This window comes from Ursus maritimus, unplaced genomic scaffold, assembly GCF_017311325.1.
Source record: "Ursus maritimus isolate PB19 unplaced genomic scaffold, ASM1731132v1 scaffold_1, whole genome shotgun sequence".
In the NCBI taxonomy this organism is placed as follows: domain Eukaryota; kingdom Metazoa; phylum Chordata; class Mammalia; order Carnivora; family Ursidae; genus Ursus; species Ursus maritimus.
This window is the reverse complement of record NW_024423343.1, coordinates 102,805,329-102,824,793: the sequence shown is the minus strand read 5'-3', so window position 1 is coordinate 102,824,793 and position 19,465 is coordinate 102,805,329. Positions and strand designations below refer to the sequence as shown.

The 19,465-nt window shown below is 38.2% G+C and overlaps 1 protein-coding gene across 2 annotated transcripts in view; it reads right to left on the bottom strand.

The window, feature by feature from the left end:
- The window catches only part of CNTNAP5 (contactin associated protein family member 5), a 772,957-nt gene that overhangs the window by 575,125 nt on the left and 178,367 nt on the right, over window positions 1-19,465 (bottom strand). For both annotated transcript variants that reach the window (XM_040619104.1, XM_008686098.2), the window contains exon 3: window positions 12,906-13,099. In XM_040619104.1, coding sequence (XP_040475038.1) covers window positions 12,906-13,099 — 194 coding nt within the window. The remainder of the gene's footprint in view (window positions 1-12,905; window positions 13,100-19,465) is intronic.

Below are 19,465 nucleotides of genomic sequence, written 5' to 3'. Positions count from 1 at the left end.
CAGACAGCTGCTCCAGCAGGAGCAGTGTCCTGGGTGACATGGCAGGGGGAGGGATACTCCCCCGCATGATCAGTCACGATTGGCCAGGGATCTGAAACACAAGATCGATTCCTGCTCACACTCATATTTTGCCGGTTCTCTCTCCTTTTTTTCTTATTAAAGTGAAGGCAAACAAAACTGGAAATGAGACTTAACAGGAATCGAAACCCGTGCTGACAAGATTATGCTTTTGTCTTTACTATCAACTGCTATCATTGTAATCATAAACTTAATGAACCTTGCTTTCTTTTGGACTTTTTAAAGAACACTTGAGAGACTCTTCGCCTCCTTGAGGTCCCTGCCAGCCCTGGAATCCTTCCATTTGACTAGAGCCAAGTAGGCACCCGGGGCTTCAGACTTTGGCCCAGAGCCTTTTACTTTAGGCGTCAGTAACTCCCCCAGGCTCTTTCTCTAGCTCTTCTGTCTGCTACCAGGACTCTCAGCTAATTGTTTTTAATGAGCCTAGGTGGGTAACTATCTTTGCCTGTAACCACAAGGAGATCTTACCTTCTCCACGGAGTATTTAGTTTATTGGAAAAAAAAAAAAAAAGCTGACTTATTAAGATTGCTTTCCATTTTGTGTACAAAGCTCAAAAGAAAGAAAAGTGAGAGACAGTTTCTTTTGGGTATCTTTACCAGATGCATCACATACACCTACCTTCAATAGTGATGGTGATAGCTATCCTTTATTTATTTAGCACTGAGTATGTTTACACACGTTAACCCATTTATGGTTTACATACATTAACCCATTTAAGGTTTACACAGTGGTCCTCAAAGTAAGGTCCCTGACCAGCAGCACCAGTATTATTTGGGATTTTGTTACAAATGTAAATTCTCAGCCCCATCCCAAATTTATTGGATTAGAAGATCTGCAGATGGGGCCCAGCAATCTATGCCTTAAGCTCTGTGGGACATTTTGAGGCACATTTATTTTTGAGAATCTCTCCTTCACAGACAACAGTAAGTAACAATATTCATATACCCACTTTGCAGAGGAGGAAACTGAGCCTTCTATGGATTAAATCATTTATCAAAGTCATGGAATTTCTAGCTGCCAAACTTCAAACACTGATATAATCTAAGGGAAAAAAGGAAAAAGGAAAAAAAAATCATGATAGTTAAAGACTAAATGAATAAAAGTTAATTAGATTTCTTCCCCTCAGTCATTATACCTTGCTAAAATAATTCAGTATATTCACATAAAAAATCTAGTGCTCTGCTGCATGTTCAAGTTGAGATATTTGTTCCAATTTCTCCAAATCTAAGTGGGTGTCTCCAAAACCTAACTGGTTTATATATACCAGAAATACACTTATGAGTCAAGTTTCCTGTGAACTGCTGAGGACTTTAAACGATAAGATTAATTTAATAACAGTGGATTTAGAAGAATTAATTTTAACCAGATTATCCTCCTTCCTTTGATGATCAGCTTTTGGACCTTATCCCATTACAAATGCAACCAGTTTGTAGGAGACCGCAAACATCTGCTCTCCCCTAGAAAGTGTCCGCATGAATATTAATCCTGAAGACTACATGTTGACTCCCTGTCCATGTGATGTGTTTAAATGCCACATGTGTAAATGTGTGAAAGTATTCACTCCTTAAAGAGGCTAGACCCCATGTTGGGAAGTTCTCTGAAACATCTCGGCAAATTATAACATTAAGAAGGGAAAACAGACGGGCATCATTGTGGAACTTTCATGGGCTCATGTGGAGCCAGAGGGCTGGAGGGAAGCCTACTGATTCTGGGGTAAAGCCAGCTGTTGCTTGCACAATGCTGATTGGCCAGTTGTTCCTTCTTCCTTTTTCAGCAGAGCCTCACCCAGAGATAAGAGAATCTAAGGTCAACAAAAAGTGCTCAGGACAAAACTATAGGGATGATTCACAGGAAATATCAAGCTTTGAGGGGACCTTGTCTGTTTTAAGCTGGATCCCTAGTGAAGCTCAGGCTTTATTGCCAGGTATTTCTTATTACAATCCACATGGCAGCCCATAAACCAAGGAGTCTAAGCAGGGGAAGTATAGAGGAATAGATGCAAAGGGCCTGGAAGTTTCTAGATAAAGGCCTGCCATGGATGGGGAGAATCAATATAATAAGATTAAGTGATATTTTCAAGATCGTACAAGCGACCAATGGAATCTGACTCTAATCAAGAGCCTCCGCATTTCCCTTCACTCCTTGTTCTGTTGGTCTGGTGCGTAGTGCTATCTCACGTTTGCACTGTTGGTCTCCATTAAGTCAGAGACAAAATTCTAACCAGAGGCTAACTTCTTAAAGGAGCTTTTAGTTATGACCAACTATGAAATAAATATCTATATTAAAAGCTTATATGTATATGACAGAGAGCCAAGGAGAGAACTATTAACACAATCTTGAAAAAATATATTTGATAGCATTTTCTTATATGTGGTCTTTGTTATTTAACAATAACCAAAAAAAAAAACAAAAACAAAAAACCCAAATACCTCATCAAAACAAAGTAATGAACACATAATGACTTACTTTCTTGGTCTACAGCTAAAGACGATATGTGCATGCTAGGAGCCCACAATGTCTAGCCAGCTTTGCTCTCCAGATTTATCTCATAGAATCGAGCAGGGAAATCTTGTATCTAAATTTATTAATTCTGTGCATCTCAGTTACATGTTATACATCTTCCTTTCAGATTTGGCTTACAGCACTTATCCTGCTGTGACTATTCTTCTCTTCCTACCACTTTCTCTTCCTCCCTTCCTACATGTGTTGGGTTTGTATTAGGCACACAGCCTTCTGTAGTTGCTGGGAAGCCAAAGTAACTTGAACACGGTCCCTGCCCTTTGGACTCATCTTGGTCCTTTGCACTCTTGACTCACTAGCACACCTTCTCAAAGCTTCATGCTCTTGGACAGCCATCAGTGCTGCTTGTACACATGCTCTGTCTCAGTATCATTTACCTTCTCCTTGATGGCTTTGCACATCCATGGAAGGGATTAACCACACCTGAAAGCCCCTTTTTATGCCCAACAACTAGCACACTGTCTGGCATATAATGACAGTTTAAAATATATATGTTGATGGTCATGAGACTCTCACTCTCAAATTGTTTTCTGAAATTGGTAGGCTTAAAATACTATATCAAACAGTGATCAGTACTCAAAATATTCTAGACTAAACTGGCAAAATAAATGTGTATGAATCATAAAGATCAGAGAACATCTCCCAGAGTTCAGAAGTCACTCGAGGATGAAATCAGGGGACTAATGAGCTAAGTGTATAATCCATTGTTTCAATTGACCTCTGTGTGAGAAAAGTGTGGGGTAACATATGCAAGCCCTTTATATTAGACAGATTCCATAAAGCTACCTTATCATACAAGCCAAAGGATTCTAAAATAAAGGATTAGATTCCTGATGTATTTGGGAAGAGCCAACATGATTTTCAGAAAAGAAAACTGTAAGCTGCTTATCAATAATATACAGTATATTCAGAGGGGAGTGATGGGTTAGTGAGGGGGCTGGAATCTGCCATGTATTATTGGCCATCGGTGAGCAAGCCTACTGGCATGGAAATTGCCTCAGTGAAGGATAATAAAATGCAGTAGGACAGTGTAAAACTTTCTGAAGTTTTTAGGTGACATTAAAATCTCTAAGTAGGAGGGACTTAGAGTTGAATTACAGAAAGAGTTTGTATGAACACTTTCATAGATGTGTAAAAGTGGTCAGAAAAGGCAAATATTTTATCCAATATGCCTCAATAAAAAGGATTTTATTTATAAACGAAACATAGTTGAGATGGGGGCCTGGAGATCAGGTATAAGATGGCTTTGGGGACTTGGGCTTTGTCTTTTGTACACTGTGGGTTTCTGGGGGTGAAGTTCTTGGATACAAAAAGGTAATAGAATTTTGATACAAATCATCTTTTACATCCAAGAAATGTGGTGAAAGGTGGTGGAATCTGGGAGCTATGACAGTGGAAATTAACTCTGAGGTGAGTGAAATACACTTTTAGCATGTACTGGCAAGGCCTACCTTATGGGTTAAAGATCCTTGCACTTGTTTCTTGCCCTGTTCTAATAAGAACTTCTTAAATACTTGTGAGTCCATTGACTGGAAACATTACCCTGATACCCTGCTGTAGCCAGAATGGGTATGGAACTTGCCATCAGAAAGGATATTGAAAATGAAACATATAATATTATTGAATCATCATATAAGACTTTTGCATCCATAGCTAATGCACTTAGCACAGTTGATTTACCCAGAAACATGGGGGGAGGGAGCAAAAGACCTCAAGAAAAAGACACGTGAAGATTTCCCTGAAATTTTATAATAGATCAAAAGATGGAGACATTCTATCTTAGGTGAGAAGAGGAAAGGATCCTAACTGACTTGTACACAAACATGAGCAATGTGGATAAAGTGACTTAAAAATAGGATACCATGTATTAAAACACAAGCAGAAGTGGCTGTCTTCGAAATTTCAGAGTGATAAATATCAGAAAATAAAAGAAAGTGGCAATGCACATAGAGGGCAATGCATTTTTAGAACACTTACATGATGTATGTGAGAAACAGAGGTGGGTACGTTAAGGGTTAGAACACACCCAGGAAGACCTCAGAACTGAAGCAGTAATTTATGCACATATTTGGGATGGTAAGTGTTTCTATGGACCTATCTTTCCAAATGACCTGTAATGGGACTCTGCTCTGTGTGGATTTAATTAGAGGTTCCTTTGTTCCAAATATATTTATCCACTTTACCAAACATAGGCAAATGTTGCCACTCAGAGTTAGAATCTTAACATTTGTATTTTTTTTTTTTTTGGCATGTCTACAAGCCAACCAGAAAGAGATTTTAAATCTGCTAAGATTCTAAAATTGTCACTAAGTTTGTCCCTGAGACCTTCACACCTGATTATTTAGTGAAGTGGGGAACTCTGGCTTGTTCATAAATCATGATTCATCTCTAAGCTGCTGCTTGGCGGCCTCATTCATGAACATTCCATTCAGTGCCTGATCAGAAATTCTTCAAATTGAATTTTTAGGGCATGAATATTTGATATTGTACATTGTATAGATAGATATATTTTCAGGATTCTCCTTCTGCATGAACTTTGTAAAATAAAATAAATCTCTTGAGTGCTGGTAAATTGATATCCCATCCACGGCATGTCCTAAGTTGTATTGTTTGCTAACTCATTTTTAAAAAGCATTACAAACTCCGTATCATCCGAAAATTAAAGATCTGCAAAAGACCACATAAAAGTCTCATTCGAGAGATTCTCTACTTCCACGATATATCATCCTTAATTAATTCAGTACTTGATACTGATGTTTTTAGGTATTGACTTTTTATGAAAAGTTAAATAGAACAATTTAGAGAGTTTTATAAAAATCTCTTGTTTGGCCATTGCTCTCATCTTGCTTATCAGGCTTAATTCTGGTAAATCTATAATCTTCCTTCTAATTTTAAATTTAAAATAAAAAGTAAAATGAATAAATAAAACTTCTCAAGGTAATCTCTTGATCCAGCAGCATAATCTTGTGGAAATAATAATGAATATTAACCACAAGTCAGATTTTATATATGTCCACGAAGTATTTGGTAAAGTACCGAGCCACTGTTTGACGGGCATGCAGTTTCTGAGTTTGAGCCCCATCCATACGCTATAGAAATGCAGTTCGATATTATCGCTGTGTTCTCACTCACACTTTAGCAATGTGTGAATAAAACAATAGGGCTTAACAGAGTGGGTCCAATAAGGTCTACATTTAAAGTGAGGAAAGTAAATCAATTTTGTTGATTTTAACTAGTATGGTGACTAACATAATAAAAAAACATTAACAAAACAAATAAATAAGTAAAATCTTAAAAAAAAAATAATCAAGTGCGATAAAGGCGAAATAGCGAGTACAGTTTTGCAATCACGTATATTCAGAAATAAATCTTAGTTTTGTGTTCTGGCACCACCAGTATGAGCTTGGGTCAGTTTCTGTGAGCCTCATACCTCTATATGCTGTCTACAAGACACTTCGGAGATAAAGCAATAGTGACTGAAAGTTAAGGGATGAAAGTGACATTCCACGGAAATGGAGAGCAAAAGAAAGCTGGTGTAGCTATACTCAATCAGACAAAATAGACTTTAGAACAAAGACTGTAACAAAAGAAAAAGAGGGCAGTACCTAATGGTAAAAGAATCAAAAGAAGAAGATGTAACAAATACCTCGTGCAGCATGCATAGGGGCACCAAATATACAAAGCAAATATTCATAGACTTAAAGGTAGAAATTGACAGCAATATAATAATGTTAGGGGATTTTAACCCTCCACTTACATCAATGGATAGACTATCCAGACAGAAAATCAATAAGGAAACATCAGCATTAAATGGCACATTAGACCAGAAGGACTTAACAGGTATAGATAGACCATTCCATTCAAATGCAGCAGGATACACACTCCTCTCAAATGAACATGGACTATTCTCTAGGGTATATCACATGTTAAGCCTCAAAACAAATCTCAGTAAATTCAAGAAAATTGAAATCATATCAAACATCTTTTCTGACAACAATGGTATGAAACTAGAAATCAATTTCAAGGGGCACCAGTTGGTTAAGTGTCCAACTCTTGATTTCAGCTCAGGTCATAATCTCAGGGTCATGGGATTGAGCCCTGAGTCAGGCTCTGTGCTCAGCATGGAGTCTGCTTGTTGTCCCTCTCCCTCTGTTCCTCTCCCTCACCCCCATTTGCAATCTCTCTCCTAAATAAATAAATAAATAAATAAACAAACAAATAAATACATAAAATCTTTTAAAAAATCAATTACAAGAAGAAAACTAGAAAAACTACAAATGCATGGAGATTAAACAGCATGTTAGTGAACTGGATCATAGAGGAGATCAAAGGAGAAAAAAATTCTAGAGACTAATGAAATATGACATACCAAAATCTGTGGCATGCAGCAACAGTGATTCTAAGAGGGAGGTTCATAGCAATCACGCTTACCTCAAGAAACAAAGAAATCTCAAATAAAGAGTTTAACTTGACACCTTAAGGAACTAAAAAAAGAAAAATAGAATAAACAAAGTTCAAAATTAGTAGAGAGAGCGAAATAATAAATATCAGAGTGGAAATCAGTGAAATAAAACAAAAGAAACAAACAAACAAAACCCCCAAAACATAGAAAACATCAGTGAAACTAGGAACTGGTTCTTTAAAAAGACAAACAAAACTGGCCAACCTTTAGCTAGACTCACCACAAAAAGAAGAGAGGGCTCAAATGAAATTAGAAATGAAAAAGTTATAACTCATACCACAGAAATAAAAGGGATTGTAAAAGAACTACTATGAACAATTACTTGCCAACAAATTGGACAACCTACCAGAAATGCTTAAATTCCTAAAAATTTAGTTTCATCCAAGACTGAATCCTGAAGTAATAGAAAATCTGAACAGATCAATTACTAGTAAAGAGATTGAATCAGCAATAAAAAATTTTCCAACAAACAAAAGCCCAGGACTAGATAGCTTCAATGGTTAATTCTACCAAACATTAAAAGATTTAATACCTATTCTCAAATTTACAAGAATGTAAAGAGGGGCAAGTGCTTCCAAACTCATTTTATGAGGCCAGCATTACCATGATACCAAAACTGGACAAGGACAATGCAAAAAAGAAAATTACAGACCATATCCCAATGAACATAGATGCAAAAATTCTCAACAAAATATTAGCAAACTGAATGTAGCAATACATTAAAAGGGTCATACACCATTATCAAGTAGGATTTATCACAGGGATGCAAGAATCAAATTAACAAAAGTGAAAGCTAGAAATCATACGATCACCTCAATAGATGCAGAAAAAGCATTTAGTGAAATTCAACAACCATTTGTGATAAAAACTCTCAACAAAGAAGTGTAGTGGGAAGGGACTTCAACATAATAAAGGTCATATGTGACAAACCCACAGCTAATATCATTTTCAACAGTGTAAAGCTGAAAGCTTTTCCTCCTAAGGATGTCCACTCTCCCCATTTTCATTCAACATACTATTGCAAATTGTAGGCATAACACTTATGCGCAAAAATTTGTTGTGCTTCTACACACTGATAACAAAGTATCGGAAAGAAAAAGAAAAATATCCCATTTACAATTGCATAAGAAGGAACAAAATACCTAGTAATCAATTTAATGTAAGAAGTGAAATACTTGTACACTTAAAACTGTAAGAACCTGATGTTGAAGACAGAAAGAAGTGGAAAGAAAGTTCATGCTTATGGATTCGAAGAATTACTATTGTTAAAATGTCCAGACTACCCAAAGCAGTCTGTAGATTCAGTGAAATCCCTATCAAAATTCCAATGGCATTTTTCATAGAAGTAGAAAAAATAATTCTAAAATTTACATGGAACCACAAAAGACCCCAAATAGCCAAAACGATCTTGAGAAATAGCAAAACTGGAGGCATCATGCTTCCTGATTTCAAACCATACTACAAAGCTATAGTAATCAAGATACGGTATAGCATTGGCATAAAAACAGACACATAGATCAATGGGACAAAATAGAGAGCCCAGAGATAAACCCACACATAACTAATTTATGACAAAGGAGGCAAAATTTACAGTGGGGAAAAGACTGCGTCTTCAACAAGTGGTGCTGGGAGAACTGGAGAGCTACATGCAAAAGAATGAAAGTGGACCACTATCTTATAATATAACACACACAAATTAACTTAAATAGATTAAGGGTTTCAGTGTGAGACCTGAGTCCATAAAAATATTTGGAAATCATATATGTGAAAATGGGCTAATATAAAAAATATATAGAGGACTCATACAACTCAATGAGAACAATAAAAAAAATTTTGATTAAAACGTGGGCAGGAACTCTGAATGAACATTTTCCAAAGAAGACATACAGACGGTCAACAGGTACATGAAAAGTTGCTCAACATCACTAATCATCAAGGAAATGCAAATCAAAACCACAATAAGCTATCACTTACACTTGTCAGAGTGGTTTTTAGCAAAAAGAGAAGAAATAACAAGTGTCGGCAAGGCCTTACAGAACAAAAACCCTCATGCACTGTTGCTGAGAATGCAAACTGGTGCAGCCGCTATAGAAAGCAGCGTGGAGATGCCTCAAAAAAATTAAAAATAGAATGACCAGATGATCCCGTAATTCCACTACTGGGTATCTATCTAAAAAAATGAAAATGCTAATTCAGAAATATATGCACCTATGTTCATTACAGCATTATTTATAATAGCCAAGGTATGCTAACAATCTAAATGTCCGTCAATGGGTGAATGGATGAAGAAGACACACACACACACACACACACACACACACACACACACACACACACAAATAATACTCAGCCATAAAAAAGAATGAACTCTTGCCATCTGCAATAACATGGATGGCCCAGGAGGGTATTATGCTAAGTAGTATAAGTCAATAAGAGGAAGACAAATACCACATGATTTCACTTACCATGTGGAATTTAAAAAACAAAGCAAACAAACAAAACAAAATCTAGACTCTCAGACACTGAGAACAGATTGGTGTTGCCAGAAGAGTGGGATTTGGTGTATGGACATAATGGGTGAAGGAGATCAAGAAGTACAATCTTCCAATTATAAAATAAAGAAGTCCTGGGGATATAATGTACAGCATGGAGAATACAGACAATAATATTATGTGGACAACAGTATTGTATGGTGACAGATGGTAACTAGACTTATTGTGTTAACCATTTTGCAATGTAGACAAATGTTGAATCACATGCTGTATACCTGAAATGAATATAATATTGCATATCAGGTATACCTCAATAAAATATTTGACAAAAAATTCAAAACTGCAATTCATTCTGAAAAACAAGTTCTGACTGAAAATGCCAAAGAAAATAAAAAATCCCACATCTATTTGTTCCTCTCAAGTCAACATAAAACCTTAAAATAATTCCTTGAAATGGAAGATGTTCTTATTTTTCATTTCAAAATAAAGCAAAACGAAAGAAAGCAAAAACCTGTAAAAATTTATGGAGGTTTCAAAATTGAGTGAAAAAATAGAACAGTCCCCCAAAGCCCTATTTAAAAAAAATTTTTTTTGGTTTTATTTATTTGAGTAATTTCTACCCCCAATGTGGGGCTCAAACTCACAATCCCGAGATCAAAGATTTCATGCTGCTCTGATTGAGTCAGCCAGGCGCCCCTTAAAATCCAATTTTTATTTATTTATTTATTTATTTATTTATTTATTTATTTATTTATTTTTAAGATTTTATTTATTTATTTATTCGACAGAGATAGAGACAGCCAGGGAGAGAGGGAACACAAGCAGGGGGAGTGGGAGAGGAAGAAACAGACTCCCAGCGGAGGAGCCTGATGTGGGGCTCGATCCCAGGACCCCGGGATCACGCCCTGAGCCAAAGGCAGACGCTTAACAACTGTGCCACCCAGGCGCCCCTTAAAATCCAATTTTTAAAGTGAAGAAAACCCATGCTCTGGCAAATATTATGACCTAATATTACAGGCAACCCAGAATAAAGATGATAATAATAGTATTCTCAAGATTAAATCTGCCATAACTAATCTCAATCCTCAATTTACTATTATTTTCAATTAGCAATACTGATGAGTAGGCTATTATCAAACAACAAAGAACATAAAATAGAAATTTGTTTCCAACCAAGTGGGGCCAACACAGAAAAATATAGACAACAGCGATTTGAAACCATATTTGGCATTAATTTAATGGGGAAAGAAAGAAGGGAGAATATGAGAAGGACAGATTACTCTTATCAATTGCCAAATCTCCACATTTTATGTACATTTAGAGAAAAATAAATATTTGGAGATGTTTTTCCTTAAGTTATAAGCAATGTAAAGTAACACATTATTTTATTTAGTGCACGAGTTTCTGAAGCCCCCTCCAGGTGCCTCTTGCTCTGTGCCTCTGTCTCCCTCTCTAACCTCAGACTGGGGACAGCCTTTCACTGCACCAGAAGGTCAAAAGCTTGGGCCTTGTGGTGGGGGAGGAAAGTTCTTTTTCACAACTTGGAGCACACTGTCCTTCACTTCCTAGGTGAAGTTTGTTTATAATGACAGAATGATTCCACATTTTGTATTTGTCTTGTCTTTTTAAACTTTTTTTTATTATAATAATATTTTTTTATTATATTATGTTAGTCACCATACAGTACATCCCTGGTTTTTGATGTAAAGTTCGATGATTCATTAGTTGTGTATAACACCCAGTGCACCATGCAATATGTGCCCTCATTACTATCCATCATCAGCCTATCCCATTCCCCCACTCCCCTCCCCTCCGAAGCCCTCAGTTTGTTTCTCAGAGTCCATAGTCTCTCATGCTTCATTCCCCCTTCTGATTACCCCCCCTTTCTTTATCCCTTTCTTCTCCTATGATCTTCCTAGTTCTTATGTTCCATAGATGAGAGAAACCATATGATAATTGTCTTTCTCTGCTTGACTTATTTCACTTAGCATTATCTCCTCCAGTGCCATCCATGTTGCAGCAAATGTTGAGAAATCGTTCTTTTTGATGGCTGAGTAATATTCCATTGTATATATGGACCACAACTTCTTAATCCAGTCATCTGTTGAAGGGCATCTCGGCTCCTTCCACGATTTAGCTATTGTGGACAATGCTGCTATGAACATTGGGGTGCATATGGCCCTTCTCTCCACTACATCTGTATCTTTGGGGTAAATAGCCAGTAGTGCAATGGCTGGATCATAGGGTAGCTCCGTTTTTAACTTTTTAAGGGACCTCCACACCATTTTCCAGAGTGGCTATACCAACTTGCATTCCCACCAACAATGTAGGAGGGATCCCCTTTCTCCACATCCTCTCCAACAATTGTTTCTTGCCTTGTCAATTTTTGCCATTCTAACTGGCGTAAGGTGGTATCTTAGTGTGGTTTTGATTTGAATTTCCCTGATGGCTAATGATTTTGAACATTTTTTCGTGTGTCTGTTAGCCATTTGTATGTCTTCATTGGAAAAGTGTCTGTTCATATCTTAGAGGAGAGCATAGGCAGCAACCTCTATGACATCGGCCACAGCAACCTTTTTCATGACACATCTCCAAAGGCAAGAGAAACAAAAGATATAATGAACTTGTGGGACTTCATCAAGATTAAAAGCTTCTGCACAGTCAAGGAAACAGTCAAAAAAACTAAGAGGCAGCCCACGGAATGGGAGAAGATATTTGCAAATGATACTATAGATAAAAGACTGGTATCCAAGATCTACAAAAAACTTCTCAAACTCAATACACGAGAAACAAATAAATCATAAAATGGGCAGAAGATACGTCTTATTAAACTTTTTGTTTTCAAATCTCCAAAATAGGCTGTTAAGCACAGTGGCTTTAAAGTAAGACCAGACAGATTCTCATGCTGAGATTTTTACAAATTGTTCAACGTTGGTCAGATTACATAACTGAGATGGGTGGGTCACTAGAAGGTATGCAAAGTGCCTGGTACTTAATGAACAGGTGAATAAATGCACACACACACAATAAATCAACACATTCTCATTAACAATCAGACTCTTGGAGTATCCTTCTGTTTTTATAGATGAAGAACTGAGACCCAGTCAGTGAATTACTTGAGTTACCAGAAGAGGAGGAAAACGCAGAACTTTTTTGCAACAGGCATCCTAATTTTCCTTGGAACGGGAGCCATGCTGGAGATAGGACTCATATACCATCTAATTATTTCTGAATGGGCACTCCACAGTTATTAGGCTACCAACAATCAGGGTAGAGGAAAATGATAGAAATGCTCACTGGTTACCATTATTACATCTCAGATTCATTCATTGGAAGAGAAAAGATATCCTACCCAGATGCTGTCTTCTTGCTTGTACTGTTTCCAGTTGCGTCCTGTGTCACTGAACATCAGGCTATAACTCGTCACCCAGTCAGAGCTTCCATATCTTCCCTGCGTGGCCACTGCTGTAATCTCCACTCTGTTTCCCAGGTCCATCTGGAGCCACTGTTGAGCATTGGAATCTGCTGGGGACCAACCGCCAGTTCCTGGAAGAAGATCAGAGAGAAAGTTGTTGTAACATCCCACATGGCTGCAACTTTCAGCTCTCGAAGAGAAACAAAATGGTGTGCTGCTAAGATGTCTTTACCCCCCAAGGTGCCCTGTTCATCCTTGCGTGGCCTGATTTCCATTCTCCTCTCCCATCCTATTCCCTTTCATGGTTCAAGATTCATCTCAAACTCATGCTGTTCCTTCCATAACTCTTCCTGTCTTTCCTCGGGCATTAGTTTCCATTTTCTGGAATCCTACTACAATCGGTACTATTTATTTATTTTTATTTTCTTACAACCTTAATCTTGTAACGTGCTTTCTATCCTCTGCCTGACTGAAATCTCCTTCCTTCCTTCCTTCTTTTCTCCACTCTTTCATCCCTCCCTCTACCATGGCCTAGATATTTTTGCTGTGGATACAAAGATGAAAGATCATTGACTATATCTATGACTCTGTCTCATCCATTCGACTGAGATTCTCTAAGCACCTGAGCATTCTGGGTACTGAAGAAAGATAGGCAAGCAAAAATGTGCAATGTGATGTGATGGGAAGCCTTATGAGAGGCAAACAGAAGGTATAATAGGAGCACAGAGGACATAATGTCTCAGTAGGTGATCGGAAAGGCTTTGAGATAGTGACGATGAGAGAGTAGAGCTGAAGCCTGAAGCAAGTATGACCGTGTTGCAGGCAAACAAGGTTGAAGAGAGAAAACGTTGTAGAGATCTGACAAGGCCAAGGGAACAGCATGCCCAAAATCTCAGAGGGACATGAAACAATGTGCCACGTTTCTGGATCCATGTGGGATTCAGTATACTTGACACACAGGAACATTCTTACATGGGACAAAAGCCTTTGGGCCCTACAAGTTTATTATTTGGTACACTGGAACTTTACAGAAGATCAACATTAGCTCTTGCTCAGTTGGAGGACTTGTGGCCTGTCTTCTGTATTTGTTTCACATAGGAATATTGAAGTCAATAATCATCTTACTGACCCAAGAGTTCACAAATCTTCCAAATCCGGAGTGGAACCCTGGAAAGGCAGAATGTGCATGCCATGGGTGGGGATGAGAGGGAAACAACACTTCTGTGAAGCACCTTACTCAAGGGTATCAAGTTGGGGAACTAATTAAATTAATTAATTAATTTTCACTTTAGAGGACTTAATCAATAAATCCCTTCTGATTTCAACCTATGTCATTGAAAATCTTTTTTAGTAATGTCCCAGTCTACTTTCTCACTATCTCAGAAGGATTCAATGGGACTTCTCCTTGGTAATCAAGAGCTTTTCTGAGCCCTGGCTCCCCAGTGCAGACAGGCTGCCATCGATGGAAGTGGACATATAGACACAGGAGATGGAGGATGTGAGGTGGACCCTACTTCAGTCATAGGCACATCCTACAAGTTGTGTGTTGATTCTCTCCTAATAGCTACTGCTGTTAAGCTTTTGTTTGATTTTTTTTTTCACTTTTCTGAGAAGAATGAAATGCAGGGAAAGGAAGAGAAGAAACATGCTAAGCATCTATTATGGAATGTATTTTATTAAGTGTTTCACAAGACATAGATACAGTGGCAGATATGGCTGATTTCCCTAATATCCATTTCTCTTCTTCTGTGTGGATGTGAAGCTTAATTTCATTTTCAGTTCTCTATCCTATTATACTTATAGCCACAGAGATAAATTCTCTCCAATCAAAATGTGACTAGGAAGAAGACGTGCCATTTCCAAGCCAACTGATCTCTTCCCACTTGTTTCCCCTTCTACGACTGATGGATGCAGTTGGCACCAAGGCCCTACTTGATGGCAAAACAACAACATGGAAAGATCCTGGATTCCTGTATCATCACATGAAGAAAAGCATCTGTCTACTTGAATGCCTGCCCCAAATAATAATATGAACAAGAACTAAACCTCTGTGTTGTTGAAGGCATTGCACATTAGAACTATTTTGATATTGCAGTTCAGCCTACTTTAAAACATGCATAATAGCCTGTGAAATAAATAGCACAACTGCCATTATATAGTTCAGGAGACTGAGATCCAGCAAGTTTAGAACACCTGACAGTAGGGATTCAAGCATAGCTCTTTGAGACTATTATGTAGCAGAAAATAAAAGGTTTCTAAAAAACCCAGAAAATCAATAAAGAGAAAAGGCACTGGGAGGAGGCATTTGAGCAGAGATTCTGACATGGCAGATCCAGAAGTACATTTTTATCAACCAGCTCTGTCTTCACTAACATATCCACAACTCCCAGTCCGGACTACCTTCTCACAACTTCTCACAACTGACAGGGAGGTTTAAGAAGAGTTTTTACATCAAAAAAGTCCAAAAAGATTCTGAGCCTACTCTTTATTTCCATTCAATTTCTCCTCCTGCCCATTTCATGAGGCCTCTTTCTTCTTAAGTGAAAAAAAGCAAGGTTGTATAAACTACATGATCTCAACAGTATTAAAACATGATAGAAGAGAAATTCGGATGTCAATTTCTTCTGAGTGATGAAAATATGAGTGATTTCATCCTTTTATGCTTTTTGCCTGTAACATATTTTCTATTATCAGCATGTCTTTCTTATATAAATGGAGACTCACATTATTCACATTTATGTGGTTTATTGCCTAAAGAAAATGTACAGCAATTGGACAGCTGGTGACAACTTGTGACTTTTTATGTGATCATCACTATTTTTGACATCAAAATCCTCAAACCTTAACTATTTCTCTTTTATCCTCAATAATCCACAGCCAGACTTCCTAGTCATGCTTTAGGATTTTTTCTTCATTTATTCTAATTATTATCATACTCATATATGATAAGAATTTATGTTAAGAATGGAAGAGAGAAAACAAAATGGCAAGGAACTCTCCCTGTCACCTAGCAAAACATAAAATCACAGAAGACTAACCAAAAACCAAACCAAACCAAACCAAGCCAAGACAAAACAAAAGAGGGAGAGTTAATACTGGAAGATGTCTTCGAATTTGTCTAAAGAAAATCACATCTCCCTTTTGCCCACAGTAAAATCCTTAGCTTATTAATCACCCTGAAATTAACCAAAATGGAATTGTTGTTGTTCACCTTCATTAACACATTGAGTTAAAAATGTTCCAAAGCCAGACGCTTCAACCTAAGCTCTTAAAACGTAGGGACACTGTCTGGGTGATAATTGCCAAGAACTCTTTCCCTGCTGTTGAAGATGTTCCCTGCATTACAGCTAATAGGCCAGGCATCCAGGGTTGCCATGGTTGCTATGGCAAACATTTTGTTCCTTGCACCAAACAATAAATGTGTTTTCAAAATGATGAGCAAAGCCTAAAGATACTATTTGCAGCTACTCTAAACACACACTGTACCCACAATAGCTTTCTGTTTCTGAATTATTCTCTAAATTGGGGATGTAACATACACATAGATACCTGTGTTTGGCAAGTCAAAGCTATGAACTAAGGCAAGGCTGTCTATACTTGTGGCTGGGGTAGCAATGATTATGAACTGCAATTCCCATAATCCTTGCGGTTTAAATTTAAGAGAATTTAATAAAAAGTTAAGGGCAGATTTTAATTTCAAAGGAAAACTAACTTCACTTTAGATTTTAATGTCATCTAGAATTTTTCAATAGTTTTCAGATGTGGGATCCTGAATGATTTCCATGGTCTATCTTAGCACAGCCCAAGCCCCGAACACTACATTTGCCTTATGTTACTTTTGGGTAGAGGATGGGAAAAGAAGGTTGTGGACTGAAAGCAAAAAGAGACCTGGTTCAAGACACAGTTCTGCTCCTGAGGTTAGACTGGATGAGGAATTCTCAAAGCGGCTCAATCATCAGACACACCTTGAGGGCTTGTGAAGATGACAGTACATGCTGTTGGGCCTTCTCCTTGATGACTTATTCAAGGGCCTAACCTGGGAATCTGATTTTTTAATAATCATATTAGAAGGTTGTTCCTGATTTGCTGAGTAGTTTGGGAAAAACTGGATGAGACAGCTTCTACAATTTCAGTTCTAATATTTTATCGTTAAGAGTTGCTTTATTTACCTATGTAGTAGTCCAAAATAGCTTAAATCCAACATGCTATTTTTGATTATCAGAAACAACAGTAACAAAAAATAACAACCTGAAATTGCCTCTGGATCTAAAGGTGGACAGCCTTGTTTCATTTGTCCCCTAATTCTCCACACCAAACACAGATGTTTGCAAATTCAGAACTTAACAATTGCCAAGGAAATCTGAAAAATTGTGAATTGAGAAATATCCACCTCGGCTCTTGCTTGAATAGTTATTTATACTCCCAGTTAACCCTTTGGTCCTTCTCATCACCCCCATCCTGCACGCCCTTGGAGTGTTCATTCATATACACTATTAGTTGACAAATGGTCCTTGCTAAGTGCTCAACACCACCCTACATACTTGGCACACATGGACTCATTCACCACCACAGTAGCTCTATAGGATAGATATTATTATTATGCCCATTTTACAGGTGGTGAAACTGAGGCTAGAAAAGTTGGACAGCTTTTCCAAGATCACACAACTAGTAAGTGGCAGAACGGGGGATTCGAACCCACAAAGCAGGGCCCAGAGCCCAAACTCTTAACCGCTCAGCAACACCGCCTCTGAACAGGATGGACATAAAACCCTCCTCCTGCTCATTTTTCTTTTCTAAAATGGCGATTCTCATGAGAAACATAATTCATATTTTATATTTTGCTTTGAATATCTCATCTGATTCCCATAACAATCAGCAATGTATTTTTAATTTCCATTTATGAGAGAATAAAGCAGGCTCAAAGGGTCAACCAGCTTATGGTGTTGAGAGATTGTTCTCTGACCCAGTCTTTCTGATGTCTCGTCCCTGCCTGAGATCCCAATGGGGACCAGTGTCTTCAGCCTTAGAAATGACCCTTATGGAGAATTCTAAACAAGGTTTAAGCTAAGACAAGAGAAACAGATCTTCTGACTCCCAGCAGCTCCCTCCTCAGCCTTTTACACCATGATGCTTATTCCTCACTTCACATGATGGGGGAGGCTCTACGCATGAAAGAGAATAACTGGTAGAAAATAGAGAAATCCCTCAGTTTCTACACTTATTTCCACTTCTAACTCAGAAAAGGAAATGAGAGTTGATTGATGTCACACACTGGAAATGGGCACAAAATGGATTATATATAGCCCTCCTCTCAGCAACATTTTACAGCTATCATTCAAAAAAAGAGTCGATTTAGTACAAGACCGACAGGAACTAGAACAGTCACACACACACACACACACACACACACACAGAGCATTTTCACACCTAATCTGTTTGAAGCACACAGCCATTTTTAAAAACCCTAAAATAAACCCTATAGGGAATAAGTTTCTTAGGCACGTGCCTTCCCCTAGATTTACTCAAGGCCCTAAAAAGCTGCAAGTACATTGTCACAAATGACTGGGAGGTTAGCTTGAATTACTAGCTGCATCATTAATTATTAAATATTTGGTGCCTGTGTAAGCAAAGGTTCAAGATTTTTCAGGGACAAAACTACCTAGAGATGGTAATGAGAAAGGCAGAGACACTGTCCCATAAATATTTAACATTATACAGTATGGGTAAGAGTGATAACAACTTCACAAACTTGCACACAGCACTCAGGAGGGCTTCCTGCCCCTCCACGCACAGAGTTGTTATCATCCATTTATAACAGGACCTGTGGCTGGGCAGGGATTTCTGAGGCTGGTGGAGATGTTGGCTGGAAGCCTAGGCATCATCCTTCTGCTGCTGGGCAGGTGTGGTAGGACCTGCGTGTTCCAGGCCAGCCCTGGCCTGGGCTCCCATACTTCTACATGCGCATTTATTCAGGCACCGAGGAGCCTCTTGGGGAATAAGAAAGTGGGAACCTGATCAAACACCCTGTGGGTTTCAAAACAGGTACAAACCTGTAGGAAAAACTGAAGTGGCCCCACTGAGGCCAATTTGTAGAGAAGACCAAAGGGGATTATAAGAGGAGAGTCATGAAAGGTAGGGGAGAATCTGGGTCCGATTCAGATCCGGTCCTAATGGAGGCTGCCTCAACAGTAATGTCGGGGCGGCAGTGGCTCTCTGTGTGACTTGGCTTGCGTTCCCCAGAAGTCAATTATGAGGCCTGGATTTGAGTGTTAGTAATTTATTTGGGAATTGACCCCAGGAAGTTGGGTTGGGCAGATGGAGCTGACACAGGGAAGGAAGGAGAGCCAATCCTTGGCCCATCAGCAAGCCAGCCCTCCTGTGGATAAGCTTAATCCCATCAGTGCAGGATGCAGTTTAGCGTTCTATTACCAGAGCGTTATCATAAATGTTATCTCATATATATATATATATATATATATATATATATATATATATAT